The sequence below is a fragment of the Acromyrmex echinatior genome, chromosome 5, assembly GCF_024713525.1.
Source record: "Acromyrmex echinatior isolate Ae372 chromosome 5, ASM2471352v2, whole genome shotgun sequence".
Taxonomy (NCBI): Eukaryota; Metazoa; Arthropoda; class Insecta; order Hymenoptera; family Formicidae; genus Acromyrmex; species Acromyrmex echinatior.
This window is the reverse complement of record NC_141856.1, coordinates 3,583,269-3,608,496: the sequence shown is the minus strand read 5'-3', so window position 1 is coordinate 3,608,496 and position 25,228 is coordinate 3,583,269. Positions and strand designations below refer to the sequence as shown.

Here is a 25,228-nt window from a genome sequence, read left to right as displayed (position 1 = left end):
CGAGAAAAAAAGTATATGATAAAACGTTGCGTTCGAAAGAGTCCATGAAGAAACTTCAGCATTTTTTCATCTGTTGCAGCGCTCCGTATATCATTGAAGCGCAATTAAACGTATATCTATCAAACATATATCGAACCACTATCAATACACAGTCGAATAGCTATAAAGAGTTATTGAATAGCTATTAAATAGCTATCGAACCGCTATCCAACTGCTATCGAATCGCTATTCAACTGCTATCGGACAACTATTAAACAGCTATCAAATCGCTATTGAATCGGTCCACTTTCAACGTCTCGATAAATATCTATCTACTGTACTTACTTAGAGTATCTATCTACTGTACTTACTTAGTCTATCGTATTACTGTGGGTGATACGAGTAACAAAAATAAAATATTAATACGATAACATACATTTATTTTAAAAATCTTCCTCAGTTCTTTCTGGTCGCATCACCATGGACCACCAGTTAAATATTTTAAATACATTTTGTAAATAAGTAAAAAGGAAAAAGGGGTTACGAGCCTAAAAACAATCAACATAAAATGACAAATTGTATAAATAGTAAAAAAATAAAATAAAACATGTCATAAAATTAAAAACGTAAATTATAATTTGACAATCAGAAGGTGAACAAAACAAACGTTTCGATCCTTGTTGGATCATTTTCAATGTGATAAATAAATTAACATTAGAAATGTAACATAGATAAAACATAAGAAATTAAATAAAATTCGCACGCATTCGGACGCAATATTAACTATAAAACTCGCTCCAAATTGAGAGGAAATCAAACAAACGATTATAATTGACACAAATGTGCTCCTCCGAATCGTGTGTGTGTATAAGGACGACATGTTTCTGTTGAGCATGTATAAATTATAATAATAAATTAACGACGGAAGTAAATACAAATAATAAAAAAAGTACAAATCGAGTCGTAAACAATAAAAAGAAAGGTACAAAACAAGTCGCAAGTAATAAGTTAAAATTAAAAGAAAGAGGCAAAAATTATCTTTGATATAAGACAAGCACATAAGAAATAATAATGACGATAGAAAAAGAGTAAAATGCCGACATTCATTGTATATGTATAATGAGTTTAGAACAAATAAATTTATAATAAATACCTATGTATGTCAAAATGATGTGTTATCGATTAGGCAATGCGATGGGAATCGAAATTGATCATCTCTCTAGGAAGCTAAGAGATAAAGTATGATATATAAAGACAGGAAGGTTGAAATGGAAAACTAAAAGAAAGGGGAACATAAGAAGGAGAAAATAAAGTAGAAGGGAGAGAAGAACATTTTGTAAAGTGCAATACTTAGCGTATTTTCCACATCGCATAATATAATAATCTAGATTACTAAGAGATTTTACATCTTCGTAATGCACATCCAGAGTTTCGATTACATCATCGTTGTCAAATATATCTGCCAACCATTCTTTTTCGTGTCTTTTGATATATACAGGGTGGGCCATCTATTGGTACGTTTTTAAAAATGCGATCAAATGAGCATACATTGATATTTTTTATTAATTTTTTTTTTGTTGTGAAGCTAAAAGTATCCGCGTCAAGAATGAAAAACGATTTCGTTCATGTGGCTCCCTCTACTGGCCTTACAGTATGCCATTCGGTCACCCCAATTATTAATGACATTTTGGACTATTGTTTTTCAAAGCTGGAATTGTCTCACACTTTGGGCCACAGCCTCAATATTCTCGGGTGTGCGCACTGTCCGAGCTCTGGGACCACTTCTGTCATCCACTAACATCCCTTTCTCACGAACTTTCCTCACCAATTTGCGTATAGCTCCTTCGGTGCTCCATATTTCTTTTCAAAATTCGTACAGTTTCGGCGACACAGCACTGACTTTGAAAATAAGTTTTTAAAATTTCAAAACGCTCTTCAAGAGAAAACATGTTGTTTCGTGCCGCGGACGGTATGACTAATAAACTGTCAAAATTTCGGGTCTGTAGCTCGTTCGGTGTTGCCATACGACGAAATTCAAAAACGTACCAATAGATGGCCCACCCTATACGATAGCTTTATTCTCTTCTATCTCGGTCTCTGTAATTAAAAGCCTCGCCATGCTGTACGGAATTATCCTGTCGTCCCATCGCAATCCATGATGATAAACACTCAACCAAGATTTGTTGGATATCGTAAGAAAATTCTATAGCCTAGAACAAAAAAAATGTAGTGCGTGAGAATGGTTCTCTTATTCAACACCTATTTCATTGTGATGGTAAATCTTTTTTCGACGATGAATTCTTGCAGTTCCACAAACGTCGATATAACGAGACCAATTTCTCGAGACTGCACCTCATCCCAGTTTTTTTTCTCTCTTTTAAATTCTGGATACTTGCTAACGTTGCAATTTTCATGATTTTGCGCTATGTTAGACAACGAAGTACACGATCATGTATGATGAGACAATAGGAGGTACTTAGCGGGCACATTCTTCTTACAGTCAAATTCTATTCGTACATTCACGGTGGCACTCTTGCCGGATGTTTTGTCGGGAACAATGAATGAGTAAAATGCCGCAAAAAGTCTTTTCTTGATAAACGAAACCAAGTCTCGCAGCGATTCGAAGCAGTTGATTCTGTAATAGGCTTTACAAAAACGCGCTTACATATCAAACAAGTATCTTTTTTTGCCAAAATCCAAATTCAAATCATCGTCAACGGATAAAACTCCGAATTTAAATAAAGTTTCACAAATTACAATTGTCAAATACGTTAGCATCTTGAGACATGATTCTTTCGGCCGATCTGCAAAGCAAAAACAATGTATCGCAGTTTCTCAAGCTGAGTCACTGCTTTGACGGCCCATGAATATTTGGTTGTATCCTTTAACAGAGGATACTCATACAGATATCATGAGCAAAAACTCATGCTCAGATAATGATCGCTTTCTAATGCTTGTAGCATTGATAGTTTATTGGTCTTGTTTAACATAATGTGAGGCATCCGCCACTATATTTTGAATAATTCAACTTCCGTCGCAGGATTTCCTACCAAGCGATTGTCGTTGCAAGCTCGTATCAAAATCAATTCGTGGCGAGCGTCGACGACCACGCGTTTGTAATCTTCGAAGAAACTTAACAACATGTTTAGCGGTACGCAAAAATTAAAGTGTTTCCGTTATGTCGGATCTAGAGTTCTATCTAGCGTTCAGCGCAATTAAAGATTTGTCGTATATCAGTGACAGATAGTTCTTGATAATACTGGTAACTTCGACGTTTCTGTTGCGGCTAATCTCCATATCATTGAGTTCGTATCGAATTTTATCAAATATGAACGCTACGTAATTATTTCCAAGTCATTGATCATTTTTCTTTTTCGCCATTATTCTTCTCGATGTAGAGATAACTAAGGTTGATGATTTTGTCCGGATCTATAGATATTCGGGTATCCGAATATCCGGATAATGATATTATCCCGAATATTGAAATACAATATTCTGCGAATCTGGATCCGGATATCCGAATCCATCCGGATTCAATCTTTTGGATCCATTATATCATAAATCTGGTTTCTGATTAAATTACAGACTTCACTAAAGGAAAATTGCTGATGACTGATATAGGTATATTTCTAAAGCGACACCCCCTTATTTTGCAGAAATTAACTATTGTACTTTATTAATAAAAATATGATCTGTTTAGTTAATTAAAATTATATTAAAATATATAAAATTATATATTAAATTAAAATTAAAATTGTATTAATATATTAGGTGTAGTAAAAAGAAATCCATTATTTTTCCAATAGATGGTTTTAGTAATCACGCGTAGACGAGATACAGATTACTAAAGCCATCTATTGCAAAAATAATGGATTTCTTTTTACTACACCTAATATAAAAGTATATTCAGCCTAAATTAATATATTGTATAAACCAAAATAAATATATAAAGTTTTTCTCTCGCTTTCTTGCTCTCTCTTTCTTGGTCTCACTATTTTTTGCTCTTTTTCACACACTCCCTCCCTCCCTCTCTCTTGAGTCTTCACTCTTTCGCTCTCTCATACATATATACACATACACACACACACACCCTTCCAGAAATGACAATGGAATCAACATCAAATCGAATCTAATTCGACATCGATTGTCATTTCTCACTGAGCTGTATGTATAAAGAAAGATATTGAGAGATTTGAAATCCGAATAAAGAATGGTTTAATCATTAAACTTTAACGGTTCGAATATCTAAACAGTTGGAAACAGATTCGGATTCGAAAGATCCGTTTCAATTGAATATTTTACTTCGGATCTATCTCTATCTCGGATACCCGTCAATCTTAGTTTTTAGACTCTTTGTTTATACCCATTCTAACTTTTTTACTCAATACCAATGGCGCGATTATGTTCTTAAATTTGTGTCTCCTGTTATCCTGTGTCCAGTACTTGATTATCCGCGCTATGACAGCATTGGTGAACGTTTGTTCAATAGAATATATATAAATTTATATATCAGTATCTGTACAGATAATTTCGTTGAGAAATTTTATGAAAATTAATTCATGCAATCTAGGTGTTCCATCATATATTTTCCTATTTATAATTATGTCATCGTTTTACCATCCAAGGCGATATGTTTGTCATCGAACATCGTTTCCTCATCGCTGAAATAAACTCCATACACGTCAGATATTTCTATTCCAACGGACCATAATTTATTTGCAGCTTTTCTTGCTGTGTTTGAAGCAGGTGTCGAATGGATGTTACGAGCAGTTCATTGGCGACTTCGAACATTTATTCGACGGAGGGAACGTACGAATATTCATACGATAATTCGCGCAGCTTATTTCAGACATTTCGTTCAGTGGATGGCACAGTTTTCGATTGACTCAACATTGATTTCACAGGCGTGGAAGCTTATATAGGATTGTCGTACGAGGCATTAGTCGTTTTTGCTTCCGTTTTTGTTCCTCTTTCTCTCTTGAAAAGGACGTTTCGTTTTGTAAGATTTTACGGAATATAGTATGCGCGCTGTAGTATATATCACCCTAGAGTTGATCACACTTTAACACGTACACATGGCGTACGCGTGCGATTTCTAGAAGTTTCGGCGCTACTTACCGCCGTGAGAAACGGAATTTGCCGGAACACTAGCGATCAAGTATTGAAATTCGGATCGTTCGCGATCATTTTCGTATTCCGGTTTTTACACCGTTCAATATCCGTAATTAGAATAAATCGAGTTTATGAGTAAATCGAGAACCGTTATATACAACATTCAGTGACTGATATTTATTTTGTGACGATATTTGTGATGATATTTATTTTTCAATCTATCTCTATCTTGATCAGAATTGTAAATAATTAATTACATTTTAAATTAAATTACATGTTTAATTGACAATTGAAATGAGCAAATTTAATTCGACATCATTCTATTGATGATTGATTTAAGCAAATTTAATTCAAACTTTCCGATTGACGATTGATTCAAGCGGAGTTAATTACAGTCGAACTTCTAAAAGTAACTTGTCGGGACTGACTTCCGTAAAAGTAAACAAATGCGCATGCGGTTGCTACATGGGAGGTCAAGACATGACTTTTACGGAGGTTAAAACAAAACGGAGATTAACTTTACGGAAGTTAGATGGAGTAAAAGATGTTAAATTGAAAATTGAAATGGGCGAATTCAATTGAACATCATTTAATTAACGACTGATTTAAGCAGAGTTAATTAAAAGTCCTTTAATTGACGAGTGAAAAGGAAATTGGACGGAGAGAAGAAAAGGAATTAGGGTCACGAATTTTTGGAAGAGGAATGACAACAGAGAGTTTCCATGTAAGAAACATATTTTCAGATAGACAGTGATTAAGGATGTCTAGAAAAGAATCTAAACAATATGGATAGTGCGTAAAAACATGCCAGATAAGTCAAAAGGGCCATTGTTGTCAAAAGGGATTGTTGTTGACGTGTTTGCGAAAACGATTTTCGTTCTCTCATAAAACATTATTTTTTGAGAGGCAAAACGGCGAAGGAAACAAAAGAAAAGTTGGATAAATATTATGTGGCTAATACTCCGTCAGATTACACCGTCAAATATTGGTTTCGAGAGTTTCGTGGTGGCCGCAACTCCACTACCGATGAAGTCCGCAGCGGCAGGCCCTCCGATGCGGTTACCGAGGAAAATGTCAAAAAAATACATGAAATGGTATTGGCTGACCGGAAAGTGCAGGTGCGCGAGCTAGCAGATGTTACAAAGATTAGTACTGAGCGAACACGCCATATTTTGGGCGAGATTCTGCATAAGAAAAAAATTTTTTTCATTCCCAAGGAGGTTACTTTTCACCCCACCTACTACAGGTTGGCTCACCTTGGCTGCTTCTTCACAAATGTGAAGGAGTCTGTAATAATAAAGGGTGGTGAGAAGGAAGTAATCCAGCGTATCAAAAGAATACGAGGAAGAAGGACGAGAAGAGATAAAGTAATCATTTAGAGAGAAGAGAGATTATGGAGATGGGATGGAATAGCGTAAGATGAGAAAGAATTATATCCGCCTAAAGTGGAGAGATTTCGTCAGAATAGGCGCGAGGAATTATGAAGAGGATGGAAAAGTTTACTTTTCTCTTCTAATGGCAACTGTAGTGGTATTTCGAAGCAGTTTATAATTCAGCCAATGTTTATCAGAATGAGTATGTTTAAACTTTGCAAGAGTGCGATTGTTTATTTTAATAAGTCTGTGAATCGTCGAGGTGAGCTACAATGCGGGCGGACAAGTTATGCTTAAAAATAATAGGAGCATGGCGATTAAAAATTGACGTGACAGTAATTAGGAAATTATTTACCTTACCATTTGGGCTAGGTGCATCATAAATGTGAGACCGGTCGACTTATTCGAGTTCACGAGAAATTGCTGTCTCAGCTGCATTCGATATACAACTTCTAAGTACTGTATGCCGAGTGCGACAGGGCTTCAAATTCAAAAGAGCAAAAATGATGAAGGTCATTGATATCAAAAATGTCGCTAGCACCAACCTATAGCACAGCAACATCAGATGTGGTAGTCAGATCAAGAAGTGAAGTCGTATCGCAGGTACATATGTAGGAGAGTTTACTTTGCTTCAGAAAGAAAAATGATGAGATGTTATTAATACGATGTACACCTCAGTTCGATTGATTAAGCATATCTATATTAAAATCGGTTATTGCGAGGAATATTGCTAAGGTCTCGGTAGTCTAAAGGTTTAAGACGCTCGCATGGAATGCGAGAGATCAGGGTTCGACTCTTGATCAAGGCAATTTTCGTAATAAGTTTATTACAGTTTTTTAAGATTAAATTTGGGAAATTTGGGGAGATTATTAATATTTCAGATTATGTTGAAAGTCCGACAATCATATCGGCACGCAATTATAATTTCTAAAATTAATTCATTTAAATGAATATATATATAATAGTTTAACATCTTAACCTCAGACTTCAGACCATAGGCGTAGTGGCGTTTCCATTATTTAAAATAATAACATAAACAGTCTTATTTCCAATCTTATTATATTATATCGCCCATGCAAATAATGAAACCAGCCATGCTTACCATAACATTATTTACATAAAAGTATGACAAGAGTACATAATTTCGAAAGGGGTGAGTTTGGAGGTTTATAAATTGAAAAATTGTCGATACGTTTACGATGAAGAATTACAATAATTCCGATAATGTTGATGGATAGGCCATCGAGAGAGACGACAGAGCTAATGTCACAAAAAGATGACAAATTACATACATATAGGGTGATGCCGCCATCGAGGGCATTAATACGTCTGTCAGAATGGCTAAAGCAGTAACTATCTATACATAGAAAACTAGAATCGTCCGTCTCATATAGCCAGATCTCATTGACAGCCAAAATGTCAAATCTATGTAGCGACAATGTATCAGAAAGGAGGGAAGGAGAGGAATGAACGAGTGCAAATTTATGTAAGTAATGTTAAAAGTATTACGATGAGACGATAAATTGAACGAGAAATTTTGACCGATAGGTGCATCAGAGGATATCAAGGAATCAGAAACGTTTGGAGATGGTGGTATGTTAGAAGATTGAGAAGAGTCTTGTATATTTAATAAATGAGAGGAGAGGAAAAAAGGTAAAAAAATGGGGAAAAATGGGCAACTGATATATCTTCTATCATGATGAATAACCAAGCATTGAAGGTGCGACAAAGAGGCTTCATTCAATCTAATCCAATAATCCAAAGAAATCACAAATCGAAATGATTCAGGCGATTTATAACGATGGGAAGGCTGACCATCGGCACAACGGAAATGCACCATTCCGTTTCGCATCCAAACATACTTCATACCCAACAGCCCGGCAGCTTTTTTGCCTTACACAGAGTGTGTCGCTCAATCGCGTGGATCTCTCAAGATTAACTTTGCTCGAAAATCAGGATTCAAGGATGTCAGATGCAGATTCCTCCATCGACGGCAAAGAGCAATCCATTCGTTTCTTTTTCAAACTGTGAAGAATTTCACAGTAAGCGGACGAAAGGAAGAGGAGAGCTCTGTAATTCTACGAGAAGATTCAATCTCATTATCAGTAATAGACCAGGATTGTTCATTTTATCCATTAAAGTTTTTAAAATTAATAATTAACGAAGACAAAAATAATTAAAAGATAAAAATATAATTGAAAATTAAAATGAGCAAATTCAATTGAACAAATGATTTAAATAAATTTAACTCAAACTTTTCGATTGATTCAGGCGGAATTAATTAAAAGACGTTTAATTGAAAATTGAAATGGGCGAATTCAATTGAACATCATTCAATTGACGATTAATTGATGATACCGTATACAGCCATATTAATTTTGATAACCCTGATTTTGTCAGATACAAATTTACTACTGACACATATGACACAGATTTATTTATGTAGAAGTATAATGCATAAAAGTGCATAAAGGATACATATAAGTACAATTCAGAAGATGAAACACACGTGAAATAATCTTAACATTCTCGAGCAAAGAAAAGCAGATACCGATAAGTGTCTACGCAAAAATTTTGGTTAGGATAGCAGCATCCAATAGACTATTGTGTACTTGAACGTGTACTATGTACACTTCCGCCATATTGATGCAACATTTCAGAAATTAATTGGAATACTTTATAAATCTAGTGACTTTAGTGAACTTGAAAAGCGAATGCATTCTAGGTGAAATAGGTCTTCATTCCCGAGTTTGATCTCTTCCTTTTTCCTCCATGGACATTAAAAATTTAGCTGGTAAAAACCATAGACATAGTATCTTTAGATTGCACATTTGAGGGGATGAGTGGAAGTAGTCCTCATTTAGAAAAGGACGCACTTATTTGGCCTAGAGTACCTATAATAAGAGTACGTCCAACAGATAATTGGTCCGCCAAATTGAAGCGGAAGTTGCATACCTATGTATACTTATGTATCAGTGTACATACATATAGTGTACACCATTTACACTTTCAAGATAGTTTTCTGTTGTCAGAGGTGAGTTGTTTATTTACTGATCATTTTATTCGAGTCATTCAAATTGAGAAGAATGACAAATGGATTGCAGTGGAATTATATATTCATTTAATGAAATAAAAATGTGATTTATATTGTGTAGTCATTATAACTTAACCTTTTTTTTTGTTGACACATTAGAGCTACAATGCCTGGCTGTATAGCAGATTAGTGCACAAACTCTGCGAAAAAGGATTTTAAAATATGTTCATTTTCTTCGAGATCCTATTATCAAAAAGACAAAAAATTTGGACTAAAACAGGACAAGACTGAACTTCATCTAATAATTCAATATTATAAATATAATATGAAATTAGTAAAAATTGCTTTTGTGATTTTTCAATATAAATAAATTATTAAATGACGTATGTTATTCCAGGTCCATTTTAATGAAGAAATACAGAAATGCAGACTGAATCGGGAGACTGGAAATGGCAAGCGTATGGTGAAAAAAGATGATGTTTCGATTGTGTTTGATGAATTCGTATTTCAAATATAATACAAGAAAGTGTATATAGAATATATTGATTTATTATTTTGTATTATTATACAATTCTATTGTCACTGATAATATTTTGGATATAAATTGACAAAAATTGTGTATATACTAAAATATCGTAATAAATATATCTAATAAAAAATTAAATACATTTTTAAAAAAGTAGTTGATACTCTTAAAATCCTATTTTCAAGCTCATTCATTTTTATACTATTTATTTTTAAATAAATTTAACTTTCATTCTATTCATATTTATCTCTGTTGTCATTCTTCTTTAATTTATTCATTATAAAATCATTGGCTCTCTCCCTCTGCGTTCAGCAGAATATTTATTTTGCAATTGTTAGAAATTTTTTCCGCGCTGATTGAATTATATATTTTTAGAGGAATGATCTTATCTCAGTACGTCGATTCGATGTCGATCCATTATAATTTTTGACTAGTTTGTTATATGTACATACAATTTCAGTTTTACACTTCAGCTTGTATTCCAAAATTTACCAATACTGAAAATCTATAATTTACATTACGTACACTATAGATTTTCAGTACTGGCAGTAAATTTTTAAATATTGGGTCATCTAAAAAGTATCCGCGGTACTTTGTCACTAGATATATGACCATCAACACATATCTAATGACAAAAAACCGCGGATACTTTTTAGATGACCCAATATTTGAAAATGCGTGCGCGTTTCGATGCGTTTCCAGTTTTACCTCATTCACGCTTTGTTGGCCATAATTCTTATTATAGGTACTCTAATTTGGCTCAGAGAGAATTAAGGGAGAGTGGAGCGGAGAGTATTTTTTTCTCTGATTGATTCCGTCATTTATTGTGCACTTCTGCAAATATGCATATGTACATATATATATACATACACACAAACTAGTACTGTACAATACTATATGTGCAGTACCATATGTTCTATGACACTCGTACCACATTTTCTATTCACTCCAATGATAAATTGAAAATGGCGACTTCCGGCTGAATCTGTTCCACTCTCCCTTGATTTTCTCTGGATCAAATGAGTGCGTCTTTTTCTAAATGAGGACTATCCCATTTCTCAAATTTTTAACAATGCTCGATCTAGAGATATTATGTCTGTATTAAAAATTCACCAACAATCATGGTGGAAGAAGACAATTTCAAGGATGTGCAGTAGTCAAATTTGTTCAACCAATAGAATGCTAGCATTTGTTTGATTAACATTTGAATAACTTGTATTTGATTGGCAGATCATGACGTATAGTATGCACACTGCTACACTTTTCTCTTTAGAGGTTTGTCACGTCACATACATGTTTCAACATGTTTTTACCATAGCTCTTACTCATTCTAACGAGTGCGTTTGAGTGAGTAGGAGCTGCGGTTGGAAGAAGTAGGAGTATGTTGAAACATGCGACGCGAACATATCTTAGGAAGAAAGAAAAGGAATAAAGATAAACTGATGCACAAGTTTAGCCAAAAAGAACAGACCTCTTGTCTTCCACCATGCCAATAATGACAACATTCATCTGCATATGTTGATTAATGCACAACGCAATTCAAATAAACATTCGTGACTTTCCTCGCCAAGAAAATCTGCTGCTTTATCTTGTAAGAATAAGAGCTACTTATACAGGTGAGGTCATTGCCATTGAATTATCCAGAATACATGCGTTATCTGTATTAAATGAAAAAAAAAATAGTAGCGACGGTTATTAATGATGGATAATAATAATTTAATCACTTAATTTTATCATAGTTTTCAAAATAATTGACTTAAGTAGTAGTACTGTTATTGGAAACTGAAAGACTGAGCGCGAATAATGTGAACGAGTTGGAAGAAGAGGAAATGCTTTCAATGTCAGCGTTTCGGTGCAGAAGAGCTTTAACTTATATATTGATCAACCTACGCGGTTTACTGTAGCCTGATATTACATTTGAATTATGCGTTAAAAATGGCTATAATTTTACGTGTAAGATTATCAACACTCCGCTGGATACGATGATGATTGTGCGCAAATGCCCGAAAATCAAAGTTTTCCTTTCAGACTCAACGTCTATGGAAACTGTCTTCCAGTTGCTGGCATACTCACAAACCCTGAAAATCTAACAATTTTTATATTTTGAAAACGCGATTAAATGTGATTTGCTCACTAATTTTATCCTTTATATACTACACTGGCAACGAATATTTTGTAGGTTATTAAATTAGATTATTTGTAGGTTAATTGTGAGCTATCTAAAAATTGTGAGGTAGAAAGATATTGTAGAATTTATTTAAAGATCGACAGGAGTGACGAATTTATTTACACCTTAATTACGGCGTAGATAGGAATACCGCAATTATTTAGCCGTAATTTCGTAGTATATAATTTTAAAAAATTCATTTCCGATAGAGATTTCTATATAGCCTCTTTTGCAAAGCTGTTAGTTTTCAGACGGACATGAACACTACAAGTGGTGAGGATGATCTAGAAAAGTAATAAGTAAGCCATCGGAGGGCCTTGATCTCGTAGCTTTTTTCTAGATTATCCCTTTCAATCTTTCACCACTCGTAACATTCATGTTACTCTGAAATCTAAGAGTTGCTTTCCTGTCGTATAGTTTCTACTTATAATACTAGCTTTATATATGAAAAATTAAAAAAAAAATTAAATAAGGAACTATACAAAAATAAATAGAGAAGTAGATAGCAAATAGAAAAATAAATAGAATAATTGTATACATATTTAAATAATTGTTTACAATATATTTAATTTATGTATATATATATATATATCTATCTATATATAATCTATGTATTATATATACTTGAATCTATGAATATTTAATATATGTGATCATTTAAAGAATAAAATTAATATTTGAACAAAGTAAACTAACATTGAATTAAGAATCGCAATGTTGTTATATACTAAAAATAGAAGAAATTGAATTCAAAGTATCACACATTTTTATTTTTGTTATCAAAATTTATGTATATTATCTAATATCTATACATATTTCGTTTTCATATTTGCAGCTACAAACACTCGTTTTTCATATGATAATCTATTATATTTAGCGATATATTCATTATAGTCGCGTATAAAAATAACCTCTTAATTGATGCTGATGTAGGTATACATGTATTAAACTTAAACGTAAAACATAAACATACGAGGTCTGTTCAAAAAGTATCGCGAATTTTGAATTTCCGCGGGTTACGTATATTCGATTTTCGATTTTTTTTGTGGCATTATGTTGGTACTCATGTCTCTCACTTATGCCGACAAGTTCGGCCATTTTGAATGTTCAGTTAATTTTTGACAGCTGCTTTGCTTGCACGTGTTTTGGCTCGTCTTCGATTTTTGCCTATTCCAAAAAATGGATCAAAGAATCTGTATCAAATTTTGTATGAAAAACAAAATTAAGTGGACGCATTCTGAATGTTGACTGTGACATATGGTGAAGCTACCTTGGACCGAAGCAACGTTTATCGGTGGTACAATGTTTTCAGAGGGAGAAGAAGTGAAGACGAAGAGCGTGCCGGACGCCCGAGCACGTCAACAACAGACGAAAACATTGATGAAGTGAAGAAAATAGTATTGGCCAATCGTCGAATCCGAAACCGTTAGAAAAGTTACTGAGGACCTAAACATATCGATTGGCTCATGCCATTCGATTTTTACCAATGATTTGGGCATGAGACGGGTCGCCGCGAAATTGGCTTTTACATGATAACGCCCCTGCTCACACATCGTTGCTTGTGCGCGAATTTTTGGCCAAAAACAACACACTAATGATGCCGCAGCCACCGTATTTCCCAGATCTGGCCCCCTGTGACTTTTTCTTGTTCCCGAAATCTTGTCCTCGAAATTGAAGAGGCCCATGAAAGGACGATGCTATGCTACGATTGAGGAGATAAAGACGGCATCGAAGGAGGAGCTGAACAAGATCACAAAAAATGATTTTTTGAAGTGCTTCGAGGATTGGAAAAAACGTTGGCACAAGTGTATAATATCTGATGGGGATTACTTTGAAGGGGACAAAATAGATATTTATGAATAAATAAATAATTTTTGAAAAAACACAAAATTCGCGATAGTTTTTGAACAGACCTCGTATATATAATACGGAATATATGTTTCAGGACCTTGGAGATTATATACCTACAATTTTTATTATGCACAAACTTCTAACGATATGTGTTTTGAAAATGATAATACTATTACATATTGGTGCGACGGCCAAATTACTGAGACAATGTAGAGATGAAGATAAATTCTTGGATTCCAAGCAATGCAAAATTAAATTGGAAAAAATAATTATTAACTTACGAATGGTTCATCCTGATCTGAAGGGTTAAAAATTATTGAACGATTGACAAATAATTTTTTTGTTATAATAACAAAAAAATGTGATGATTACAAGATTGCATGAATCTACGTTATGAATATAATTATGGTAATTTTTATACTGTAATAGTAAACAATTAGTATATTTTAAACTTATTTGTTATTGATACTTGTTCTTTACATTTTGTATATATATTATAAATGATGTTTTCTGGTTAAAGAATCACAATGTTGCTATATACCGAAAATAGAAGAATTGAATTCAAATATCGCATATTTTTATTTTTGTCAAAATTTGTGTATACTATCTAGGATGAAGTGAAAAAAGTGAAAGTCGTTTCGATCAGAACGTAGGGGGTTTCAAAAGTTGTGTATTGACGTCAATAAAAAAAAGTCAAAATCCGATCGAATAATATTTTTTGACTCCGCAACGCGGTTGAAGTTTTCAGATTTTGATAAAAAAGTCCAAAAATATGAAAATTTTAATAAGAGCTATTTTTACGAACATCATTTATATGTGCTATTTCATGATCTTTTATAACAAAAACACCATAAAAAATCATTTTTGCATCACCCCATGAGTTTTACATAAAGAGAGTAAGCTTCGAGTTAATGATCAAAAATTGCACTTTTTTCATATATGCAATGTGCAACTCTTCGTCCTACTAATCCTTTTGTCTAAGCGATTCACCACGCGAAGGTGGCTGCGCTTCAAGTTTCTTCCACATCCTACTCAATCAACCAGGACGTGAAAATATTTATACAAGTTCTTGTTTAAAATTTGTAATTCTTTTTGGTTTCAAAACAAGACATTTTTTTTCTCAAATTTATGTTCGTAAAAATAGCCTTATTAAAATTTTCATATCCGAAACTTCAACTGCATTGCGAAGGCAAAAGATATTATCCGGACTGAAATTTTGACCCTTTCTTATTGACGTCAATACACAATTCTCTACGTTCCGATCGAACGATTTTCACTTTTCTCGCTCCACTCTACTACCTATACATATCTTTTCTTTATATTTACAGCTAAAAAACACTCATTTTTCAAAGGAATTATCTGATAATCTATTACATTTAGCGATATTCATCATAACCGCATATGAAAATAATCTTTTAACTGGTGCTGATAAAGATATACATATATTGAACTTACATAATAAACAATTATTTCACCCATTAGAATTGATGTAATACATCTAAAGTTCTATTAGAATTCAAAAATCGCCAAATTTCTAAAGAATTCTCGCCTTGACATGTAATAAGTAAGTTTTTATTGACCTGAGTAAAACTTTCGTCAAAATAAAAAAAATCGTCTTGTTCCATTGTTCCAGCATTTTATTATCATTTTCGGAGTCACTAAATGCCGCTTTGATCAATTGTTGCACTTTTAATATCTGATCACTGAAGCAAACTAACTATCGGTTTTCGAATTGTGATTGTGTAATTGCAGCAAGAGCAGCAACTTCTTCAGGACCATCAATTTCAAAGAAGTCATTAAATCTATTAATTAAGCTTTTTTGTTGTTATAGTGATAGTTATAACTAATATAATAGAATAAAAATGAAGCAATTCAGTCATTTAGCAGCTGATCTGAAAATCATTGATTTCCGAAAAGTCAGTGTATCAATTGCCTGCTTCAATTTCCTATTTCAATTGTGAAAATCTTGTGGAAGTAACGCGCAAATCCTGCAAGCTGTTTCTCGCAAGTTGCAAAAAGACGGAATCTATTGCCCGTCATATTAAGAAACCAGGATTGTCAGCAATGACCGCATTTAAAAAGATAACAATCGAAACCAGCTTGAACAGTTGACTAAAGTGCAAGCCAAGTCAACAATTCGAGCAAGTAATATTAACGAACGCCGTAACATACTGGCAGAGTCTTACTATCAGTTGTTATCCGAGACTACGTCCGTATGTCAACAGCTCACGCGTATTAAATCATAAGTTGACCGAATTATAAAGTCAACGCAAAACGCGAACATATCTATGAACAAAAATCGGACCGACGTAAATTGTTTAGTACAAGTTAAGTGACAACAATCTTGTAATCTAAATTCATAAGCTAATAAAGTGTATAAATTTGTGACATTGTAAGAAGTAACTAATTATTAAAGTGTTGGTTTTGTGTATTTGCTGGCTTATCTCTGTATTTTGATCCTTGGCGAATCCCCTATCCGTATCCTTCACCCAAGGGTACAACAAAAATGATAGCAGCAATGAGATTGCCAAAAAAAAGGGATAAACAAACAATCATAACAAAGTCAACCAGAAAGGTTTGGAACAGCAGAGGACAACTCATAAGAATTGCCTAACACATTTTTCCATAAAGGAGGAAAACCCTGAAGGAAAATCAGTCAATAACCAAGCTTGCTGAGACATCAGATATACCATACTACAATATTTCAAGGATCCAAGCACTGAAGATCAAAAAGTGTAAGTCTATCACGCAAGCTAACACTGAAAATTGCGTATGCTGAAATAAGCAAGAATATTCACATAAGAGAAGCACGTTAAAATATGCACTCAATACGAAAAATAAATACGACAAACGAGCTACAAAAAGAGAGACGCTGTATATCGTCTCCTTGAGAAAGCCTTGATAAAATCAGAATGGACGACGACCATCAGAAAATAAGAACGTCGTACAATCAGCACAGCTGACTGATAACGCACACTCATCGTCCCGCTGACATCCTAAACAGAGTAGACAAGCCGAAGAAGGACATGAAGGAACAACGCCGCATCGCTCATCAATGAGACTACGAGGCAACCCGCAACTATCGAAAGACGCTGACAACATGAGATTACGCATTGTAATGTAAGTCAGAAAAATTGTATTAATTCTGCGAGCGAATAACCAGCATAAATAAATCATTTAAATGTGCAAGCAATTGTAAAACGGGTAAATCAATCCAGAAGCGCGAGTAATAAAAAACTGCGTAAGAAAATTTCAATATACTAAATCCACTGCGTAAAGCAAATGCATGACAATAGGAATACGGTACCGCGAATAAATAGTAGACAACGCGAATTACGATTCAGCGAACCGCCATCGTTAAGGATAGCGGAAGACGCATTACATAATATTATAACAAACGTGAATAGAACATTAGATTACTCGGATAATGACTCTCAATCGACAACACCTACGAACGTGACAGTAAACACGAACTTTCATCTTTGACTTAAATGACTACAGTTTCTCCTTGAAACAAACATGGATAACTCTCGATAAACGTTATACTGCGGCGCTACTGCGGAAGAAATCCGGAATATTACGTTCAAGAGACAACCGTGAGACAGTGATGTGAATTCCGGGCCGCTTGCAACACGGTCACTAAATTTAGAAAAGACAATGACTTCCACACACGTGAGATAATAAGCTACGAGCAATTAAAACGAGAATTAGAAAGCGAATATTTGAGCAAAAAATATATCACTCATTTGCAGTTAGAATTTAATTCGCTGAAACAAAAGCCGTCAGAAAACGCACAAAATTTCGAACATTAAGTCGAACATCTCGCCATAGAATTATACGAGTCCATGGAAGAAGGAAAAGATCACTTTCCAGAACAGCAACGAGCCATTTTGAAAAACATAAAAGAACAAGCATTATACAACTTTCAAATCGGTCTAAACAACGAGATAAAATTATTAGTACGCGCACAACGTTATACAAACTTGCAGGAAGCAATCACGGGTGCGAGCGTAGAAGGAAAAATCAAAGAGCCGAGCGCGAAACAATAATATAACAATTGAAACAAATTTGATAACAATAATCCGCGACGTCCACTAAGACGCGGGCATCACTACTAAAAATACGGAAAAAAGGGTCATCTAGAACGCAACTATAGAATGAGCCGATATGCTAATAGATTCTCTCTACCGTCAGCCGAAGGACGACCACCGGCTAATACAGTAGATAAATACTGCAACTATTGCAAAAAATCCGGACATACGCAAGGAATATTGATATATTATATCATTAAACGGATGATGAAAACAAGAATAAATTACGGCGCGAAACGAATAAAAAACATTATCCGAAAAATAATGAGGGCCAAAATATAAAGCGATAAAAATTCAGCTACACAAAGTAACGAGAAAGACGATCAAGACGACGCGAGCTCGTAGAAAAAGCGCACCGCAGCAGATTATCGGGTTACACACGTTCGATGTGCATTATGGAATAAACGGGCTGGATTTAATTATATTATATTATCAGTACAGGAAGCCGAAAGAAATAGAATAAGCTTTTTGTTTGATACCAGGGCAACTATCTCTCTAATTAAATTGAAAATGTTAAAAGGCAAAATCAAAATCGCTGATGGAAAAGTAAAAATCATAGGCGTCACGAGGCAATGTCTACAATCGGAAAAGCGATTGATTCTAATAATCAAACTATATGACGGAGAAATCGAGCATCCCGTATATGTAGTACAGACGATGCAAAATCAAATGCAAATGCAGATGCTCTAAACAAATATGTAGGCGACGTATGTCACATAGACACAGATGCAATGAAGATGCACACCATAGAAAAAAAAGATAACAAATCCGATAAGGAAGACGATACGAACATACAGCGAAGACGAAAGAAGCAAATTTTGTATGAATATCACGACATACCCTTAGGAGGATATCAAGGGATTAAAAGAACTCTTAAACGTATACAACTGAAATATATGTGGCCAGGAATAACCACTGACATAAAAAACTATATAAAAAAATACGAACAGTGTCAAAGGAATAAATCTTTGCGACGCGTACAAGCACCTTTGGTTATCTCTGATATTCCCGAGAAAACATTTGGAAAGTGTGCTCTAGATATAGTAGGACTACAGAGACAGGTAACAAATATATACTAACATTTCAAGATAGTCTCACTAAATTTAGCACGATGATACCGATACCAAATCAAGAAGCCGTAACTATTGTGAAGGAATTCACGACGAAAATAATATTGGAATACGGAATTTCGGAAAAGGTATTTACAAATCAAGGTACTAATTTTTTAAGCAAAATATTTAAAAATGTATGCAAATTATTGAAGATTAGTAAGATACAGCCTATCACCCTCAAAGCAACGAGGACATACTCGAAGAGAACGATTTCGTAGGACTTTAGCTGAATATGTTGGACATTTCGTAAACGCGTATCAAATCAGATCGCGAAAGAACAGTCGAAAGAGGAAAAACAAAAAGCAAAAGAGTATCAAAATAGAAAGTCAAAAGACGTAAATTTAAAATAGGAGATGAAGTACTCTTATTCGACGAAACAGTACGACGGGAAAGATTACGAAAATTAGAATCTCTAGTAGATAGATCCCTACACAATAATCAAGAAAAATTCTGACGTAAATTATACGATCAAAAAGGGACGAAAAACGATGTTAAGCGTTACGCATGTTAATCGTTTAAAAGCATTTACAATCAATTAATACTAAAAATGAAAAATAACTGAAACACTCACCGGTAACAGCAACATCATGCCGGGAGAAGTAATCTAGAAAAGTAATTCAGAGATGTAATCCAAAAATAATTCAAAGTAAAATATTAAAGTAAACACTACACTAATGTTAAGGACTAAATATCACTAAGTATCACTAAAAACCTATTGTAACTACTACTACAAAGAATGATGCAGCGTTAAAAATTGGGCCTCCATCATCGACCTCCGAATCAGATTCGGAGGGCGGCATGATTTGGACAAGATATAGGAGCTCTCCTTCCAGCTGTTCCTCCAATTCTTCCATAATTTCTCATCTTCAACTCCCTATGTCCTCATCCTCATCGGATATGTATATGACCTCAACCGGATCATCTGTAATTCAATTTCGTTATCCGTATCAATCCCATCAGTCTCACCTTCGCCGACATCACTCTCCTCTTTCCCTATAGAGAAGTATGGAACATTATTTGCAACAAGAGGAACTTCCTCCTCATCATCCTCGCACACCTCAAACACGGAAGTAATTACATAAAATATAATAAATTAATATGTTTCATGCACTTGAAACCGTCGAGTTAATGAAGTAACAGACATAAAAATCTAACGAAGTTCAGAAGAGAGAAATGCAAGCGTATTAAAATACGAAATTTTATAGATAAAGTTATGTGAGAGAGTAAAAACTCTCTCATGATAAATAAAGAGGAACCCCACATGAAGAGAAATTAGACGAGAGGAAAAAATAAAACAGGTGAAAAAAATAAATAGCAACGATTAATTGCAGGATCAAGATTCGATCACAATCCTGGGATTTATTTCGAGGAAATTGGAAAATTGTTACTTATTGAAGGAACTAATAATACAAACGGATATCATATCATTAGTGAAGAGAGCAAATCAACTTCAAGAGGATATACAATATTACGAACAAAACAACTGTGCCAAGAATTATTAGCAGATAGGATAAAGGATCTTGTGATAATTTATTTACAGTTCTCGAAAAAGAACACAATAAAACGCAATAATTAGTGGAAAAAATAAAAACCGTTTACAAAATATCACTGAATAAAAGAAGAGAATAAATAGATGAAATAAACTCAATCACGAAATCATTGTTTGGCACTATGGACGCCAATGATGATAAAATTATTAAAGAATAGCTAGCCGTGTTACACGACGAAAATACAGTAATTAAACACGCAATGAAAAATCAATTAAAGGTAATAAATTCAACCATCGCGCATATAGACAACTTAGAACAAACGTTACAAGAAAATGAAAAAACGATGACAATCTTTATAGAGAAACTTAAAGAACAAGGTTAGGTTTTTTTAGTCATAGATATGACCTAGACGAACACTATACTCTTCTGACCGCATTAACAGACAATCTAATGATGGACGCTACAGAAACGATCGACTACATTAATCATATCAAAGAAGGAATTTTGCATCCTAAAGTAATGCCGGTTAAAGATATCATTATAAATTTAAAAGAAGCCGTTACAGGATTATCGAAAGGCTTATACTTTCCATTCAATTTAAATATTGAAGAATGGATAGTGATAGAGAAAATTATCAAAGTCAATGCATACTATAACCGTAACAATGTATATATAATTTTGCGATTTCCTCTGACGTCACCAACGTATGATATGATATGACACGTGACACCGTATCTGTGTATGACAACGACGACGTGTTGTGTCGGTAAAAGTTAATAATAATCGAATAGCTATAGACACGGACAGATATATATACATACGTTGATGGAAAAAGACGAAACGTGAATGCGTTAAAATAAATTCGGATTATTCATGCGAGCGCAATTTTATAATAAGACGAATAAATAAAAATTTCATCTGTGAAATACAAATATATTGGGTATGGGAAAAAGTTCGTAGTATTTTTTCCACTAGATGGCATTAAATGCTCAGCAGTCGGTAACTACTAATCGCATCGTTAACACTAGACATGCGTTTAAAAAGTGACATTTCAACCTTTGTTTTGAGCCGAAAAAGATTGAAATCGGTGAAGTGGACCAAAAGTTATTTTATTTTGGAAATGGAAATAAATAAGAAAAAAATTCGCTACATTTTGCAGTATTATTATAAAGGCAAGAACGCTGCACAGGCTTGTGAAAAAATTTATGCTATTTATGGTGAAGACACTCTATCAAAATCAGCAACACGGAAATGATTCGCTCGTTTTCGTACTGAAATTTCGATGTGAAAGATGAACCTCGCTCCAGTCGATCAATCATTGAAAAGTCCGATGAAATCATGGAAAAAGTCGAGCATGATAAGCATGTGAGCACTGTAGAGATTGCCAGGGAACTAGGCATCGATCACAAAACAATTTTAAATCATTTACACAAAACTGGATACAAAAGGAAGCTCGATGTTTGGGTTCCTCATGAGTTGAGTGTTAAGAACATGATGAACCGAATTAACATTTGCGATACGCTACTGAAACAGAATGAAATTGAGCCATTTCTGAAGAGAATGATAACTGGTGATGAAAAATGGATCACGTACGACAATCCAACTCGCAAAAGATTGTGAATAAAGAAAGGAGAGAAGGCATAAGCAATCGCAAAACCTGGATTGATGACGAAGAAGGTGTGTGGTAGGATTGGAAGGAAATCGTTCACTGTTATCACCTGATCAAACAATTAATTCTGAACTCTACTGTGAACAACTGGAGAGATTACAACAAGCAATTGAGAGGAATGGCCAGAATTAATCAATAGGAAGGGGTGTCGTCTTCCATCACGACAACGCTCAACCATATATCTTTGATAACTCGGCAAAAATTGCGAGAGCTTGGCTGGGAAGTCTTGATGCATCCACCATATAGTCCTGACATAGCACCCTCAAATTATCATTTTTTTGGATCTCTGCAGAACTCTCTTAATGGTGTAAAGCTGGCTTCAAAAGAGGCATGTGAAAATCACTTGAAACAGTTTTTCGACTAGAAACTACAGAAGTTCTATCGCAATGGGATTATGGCTCTGCCCCAAAAATGGCAAAAAATTATTGAAAATAATGGAGCATATTTGATTTAAATAAATTGATTTTAATACTCTAAGAAAAACACTTGAATTTTACTAAAAAATCGCCACGAACTTTTTCCCACATCCAATACTTAAATAAAAAAAAAATCATTATAATAACTGAAAATAAACTTATTACCTCGCCACATATGTTGTAGACATACTTTGTATTTTTTGCAAGAATTAATTATTTATAGATTTTAATATGTCATTGATGTATTAAACTCGTTTCGAAGATGCGAATAAGTATCAAAAATTTGTTAAATTGCTAATCAATTTAACTCGTGATATTACTGCGGTAATTTAGTATTAGGTGTAGTAAAAATAATGGATTTCTTTTTATTATATCTAATAGAATTAGCGTTTCAAAATCAAAAAATCATTTCAGCGCGCGTTTCTAGGAACTATATACGTAGTATATAAATTCAAAAATCATACAAATATTAAGATCCAGCTGAACCGTTTAAGACTTTGATTTCTGTAGTTTGTATTATCACATATATACGGTCCTATAATATATTATATTGTCTTTTAACTAATTCCACTTGAATCAATCGTCAATCGAAATGTTTTAATTGAATTTGATTAAACCAATTGTCAATTAAATGATGTGTGTGTGTTCAATTGAATTCAATCATTTCAATTGTTAATTAAACATTTTTTAATTAACTCCGCTTAAATCAGTTGTCAATCGAAAAGTTTTAATTAAAACTTGTACTCAAAACAATCGTCAACTGAATGATATTTAATTGAATTCGATCGTTTCAATTATCAATTAAATATATAATTTAATTTATTAGGTGTTGGAATTAATTCGTAGCGTTTTACAAGAGATGGCACAAGCAGTACACTATTTCGTTGTTACCTATAGTTCTGTATACATTGTAAACATCTATCATAGGACGTCATTTGCCGTACATAACCTTTCTTGAAATCATAAATAACAATACTGTATAATTCATTGAATATGTCAAAATTTGTGCCAGATAAAGTGTTTTTGCGGGGAGTTTTGCTTCATTACTTTAATATGAACAAAAGTGCAGCTGAAGCTCATCGTATTTTAGTGGATGTGTATAGTGAACATGCTCTGGCTGAGCAAACGTGTAGGAAGTGGTTTGCACGTTTTAAAGCTGGTGATTTCGACTTGGATGACAAGGAGCGACCTGGTCAGCCGAAAAAATTTGAAGATAACGATTTGCAGGCACTGCTCAATGAAAACTCATGTCAAACACTTAAAGAATTATCTACGTCATTGGAAGTTGACTTCTCAACAATAGGAAAACGTCTTAAAAGTTTGGGCATGATCCAGAAGGAAGGACATTGGGTCCCATATGAATTGAAACCAAGGGATATTGAGAGACGTTTTCTCACGTGCGAACTGCTGCTTCAACGGCAGAAAAGAAAAGGTTTTTTGCATCGGATTGTTACCGGTGACGAAAAGTGGATCCATTATGACAATCCAAAGCGCAGAAAGTCATGGGTTAAGCCCGGCGAACCATCAACATCAGTGGCAAAGCCCAATATCCATGGCTCAAAGCTCCTGCTCTGTATTTGGTGGGATCAGAAGGGTGTCATATACTACGAACTGCTAAAACCGCATGAAACCGTTACTGGAGATCTCTACCGACGGCAACTGATGCGCTTGAGCCGTGCATTGAAGCAAAAACGGTCGGAATACTTCGAAAGACACGATAAAGTCATCTTGCTGCACGACAATGCTCGCCCACACGTTGCAAAACCGGTAAAAACATACCTGGAAACACTTAAATGGGAAGTGCTACCGCACCCGCCGTATTCTCCTGATATTGCACCTAGCGACTACCACTTGTTTCGATCATTAGCTCATAGCTTGTGCGAGCAGAAGTTCACATCTTACGAAGATTGTACAAAATGGTTCGATTCCTGGATTTCATCTAAAGATGAACAGTTCTTCCGACGCGGTATTCATTCACTGCCCGAAAGATGGTCAAAAGTAGTAGAAAGTGATGGGAAGTACTTTCATTAATGTATTTTTTAATGCTCATGTGAAATAAATAACATTCTTTCATTAAAAAAACGCTACGAATTAATTCCAACACCTAATAAAAAGTATTTAATTACTTACAACCCTGTAATAGACAGAGAGGAGCCTATACACTTAGCAACCAGCGATAGAGTCTCGAATCTGTTCTCATCTTGGATATTTGGAATACCAAATATAATTAGTTCAGAGTTCAATCTCTGCTCGCGTTCGCATTTATTTAAACGAGCAACAATATTATTAAGACAATGCTGATTAGACGACATCGATTGCACTTGAAGCTATTGAACTTTCCAGTTTAGCGCAGCGACTATCAATATCAATGTCAGAAACAGACGGCCAATCTATCAAGCAATTAGCAC

At 34.3% G+C, this 25,228-nt stretch overlaps 1 protein-coding gene and 1 long non-coding RNA gene across 7 annotated transcripts in view; both read left to right on the top strand.

Moving 5' to 3' along the window:
* The window catches only part of Mob3 (MOB kinase activator 3), an 85,908-nt gene that overhangs the window by 16,713 nt on the left and 43,967 nt on the right, over positions 1–25,228 (top strand). Inside the window, exon 1 of one of the 6 annotated variants that reach the window (XM_011054296.2) lies at positions 13,532–14,450. The exons of the other annotated variants lie outside the window; for them this stretch is intronic. Within the exon in view, the coding sequence (XP_011052598.1) occupies positions 14,436–14,450 (15 nt within the window). The 5' untranslated portion in view covers positions 13,532–14,435. Of the gene's footprint in view, positions 1–13,531; positions 14,451–25,228 lie in introns of those variants that run through there. 6 annotated transcript variants of the gene reach the window in all.
* Positions 1,651–9,889, top strand: LOC147909696 (uncharacterized). Its single transcript, XR_015545236.1, has 2 exons — positions 1,651–9,498; positions 9,658–9,889. It is a non-coding gene; the product is annotated as an uncharacterized LOC147909696 (long non-coding RNA).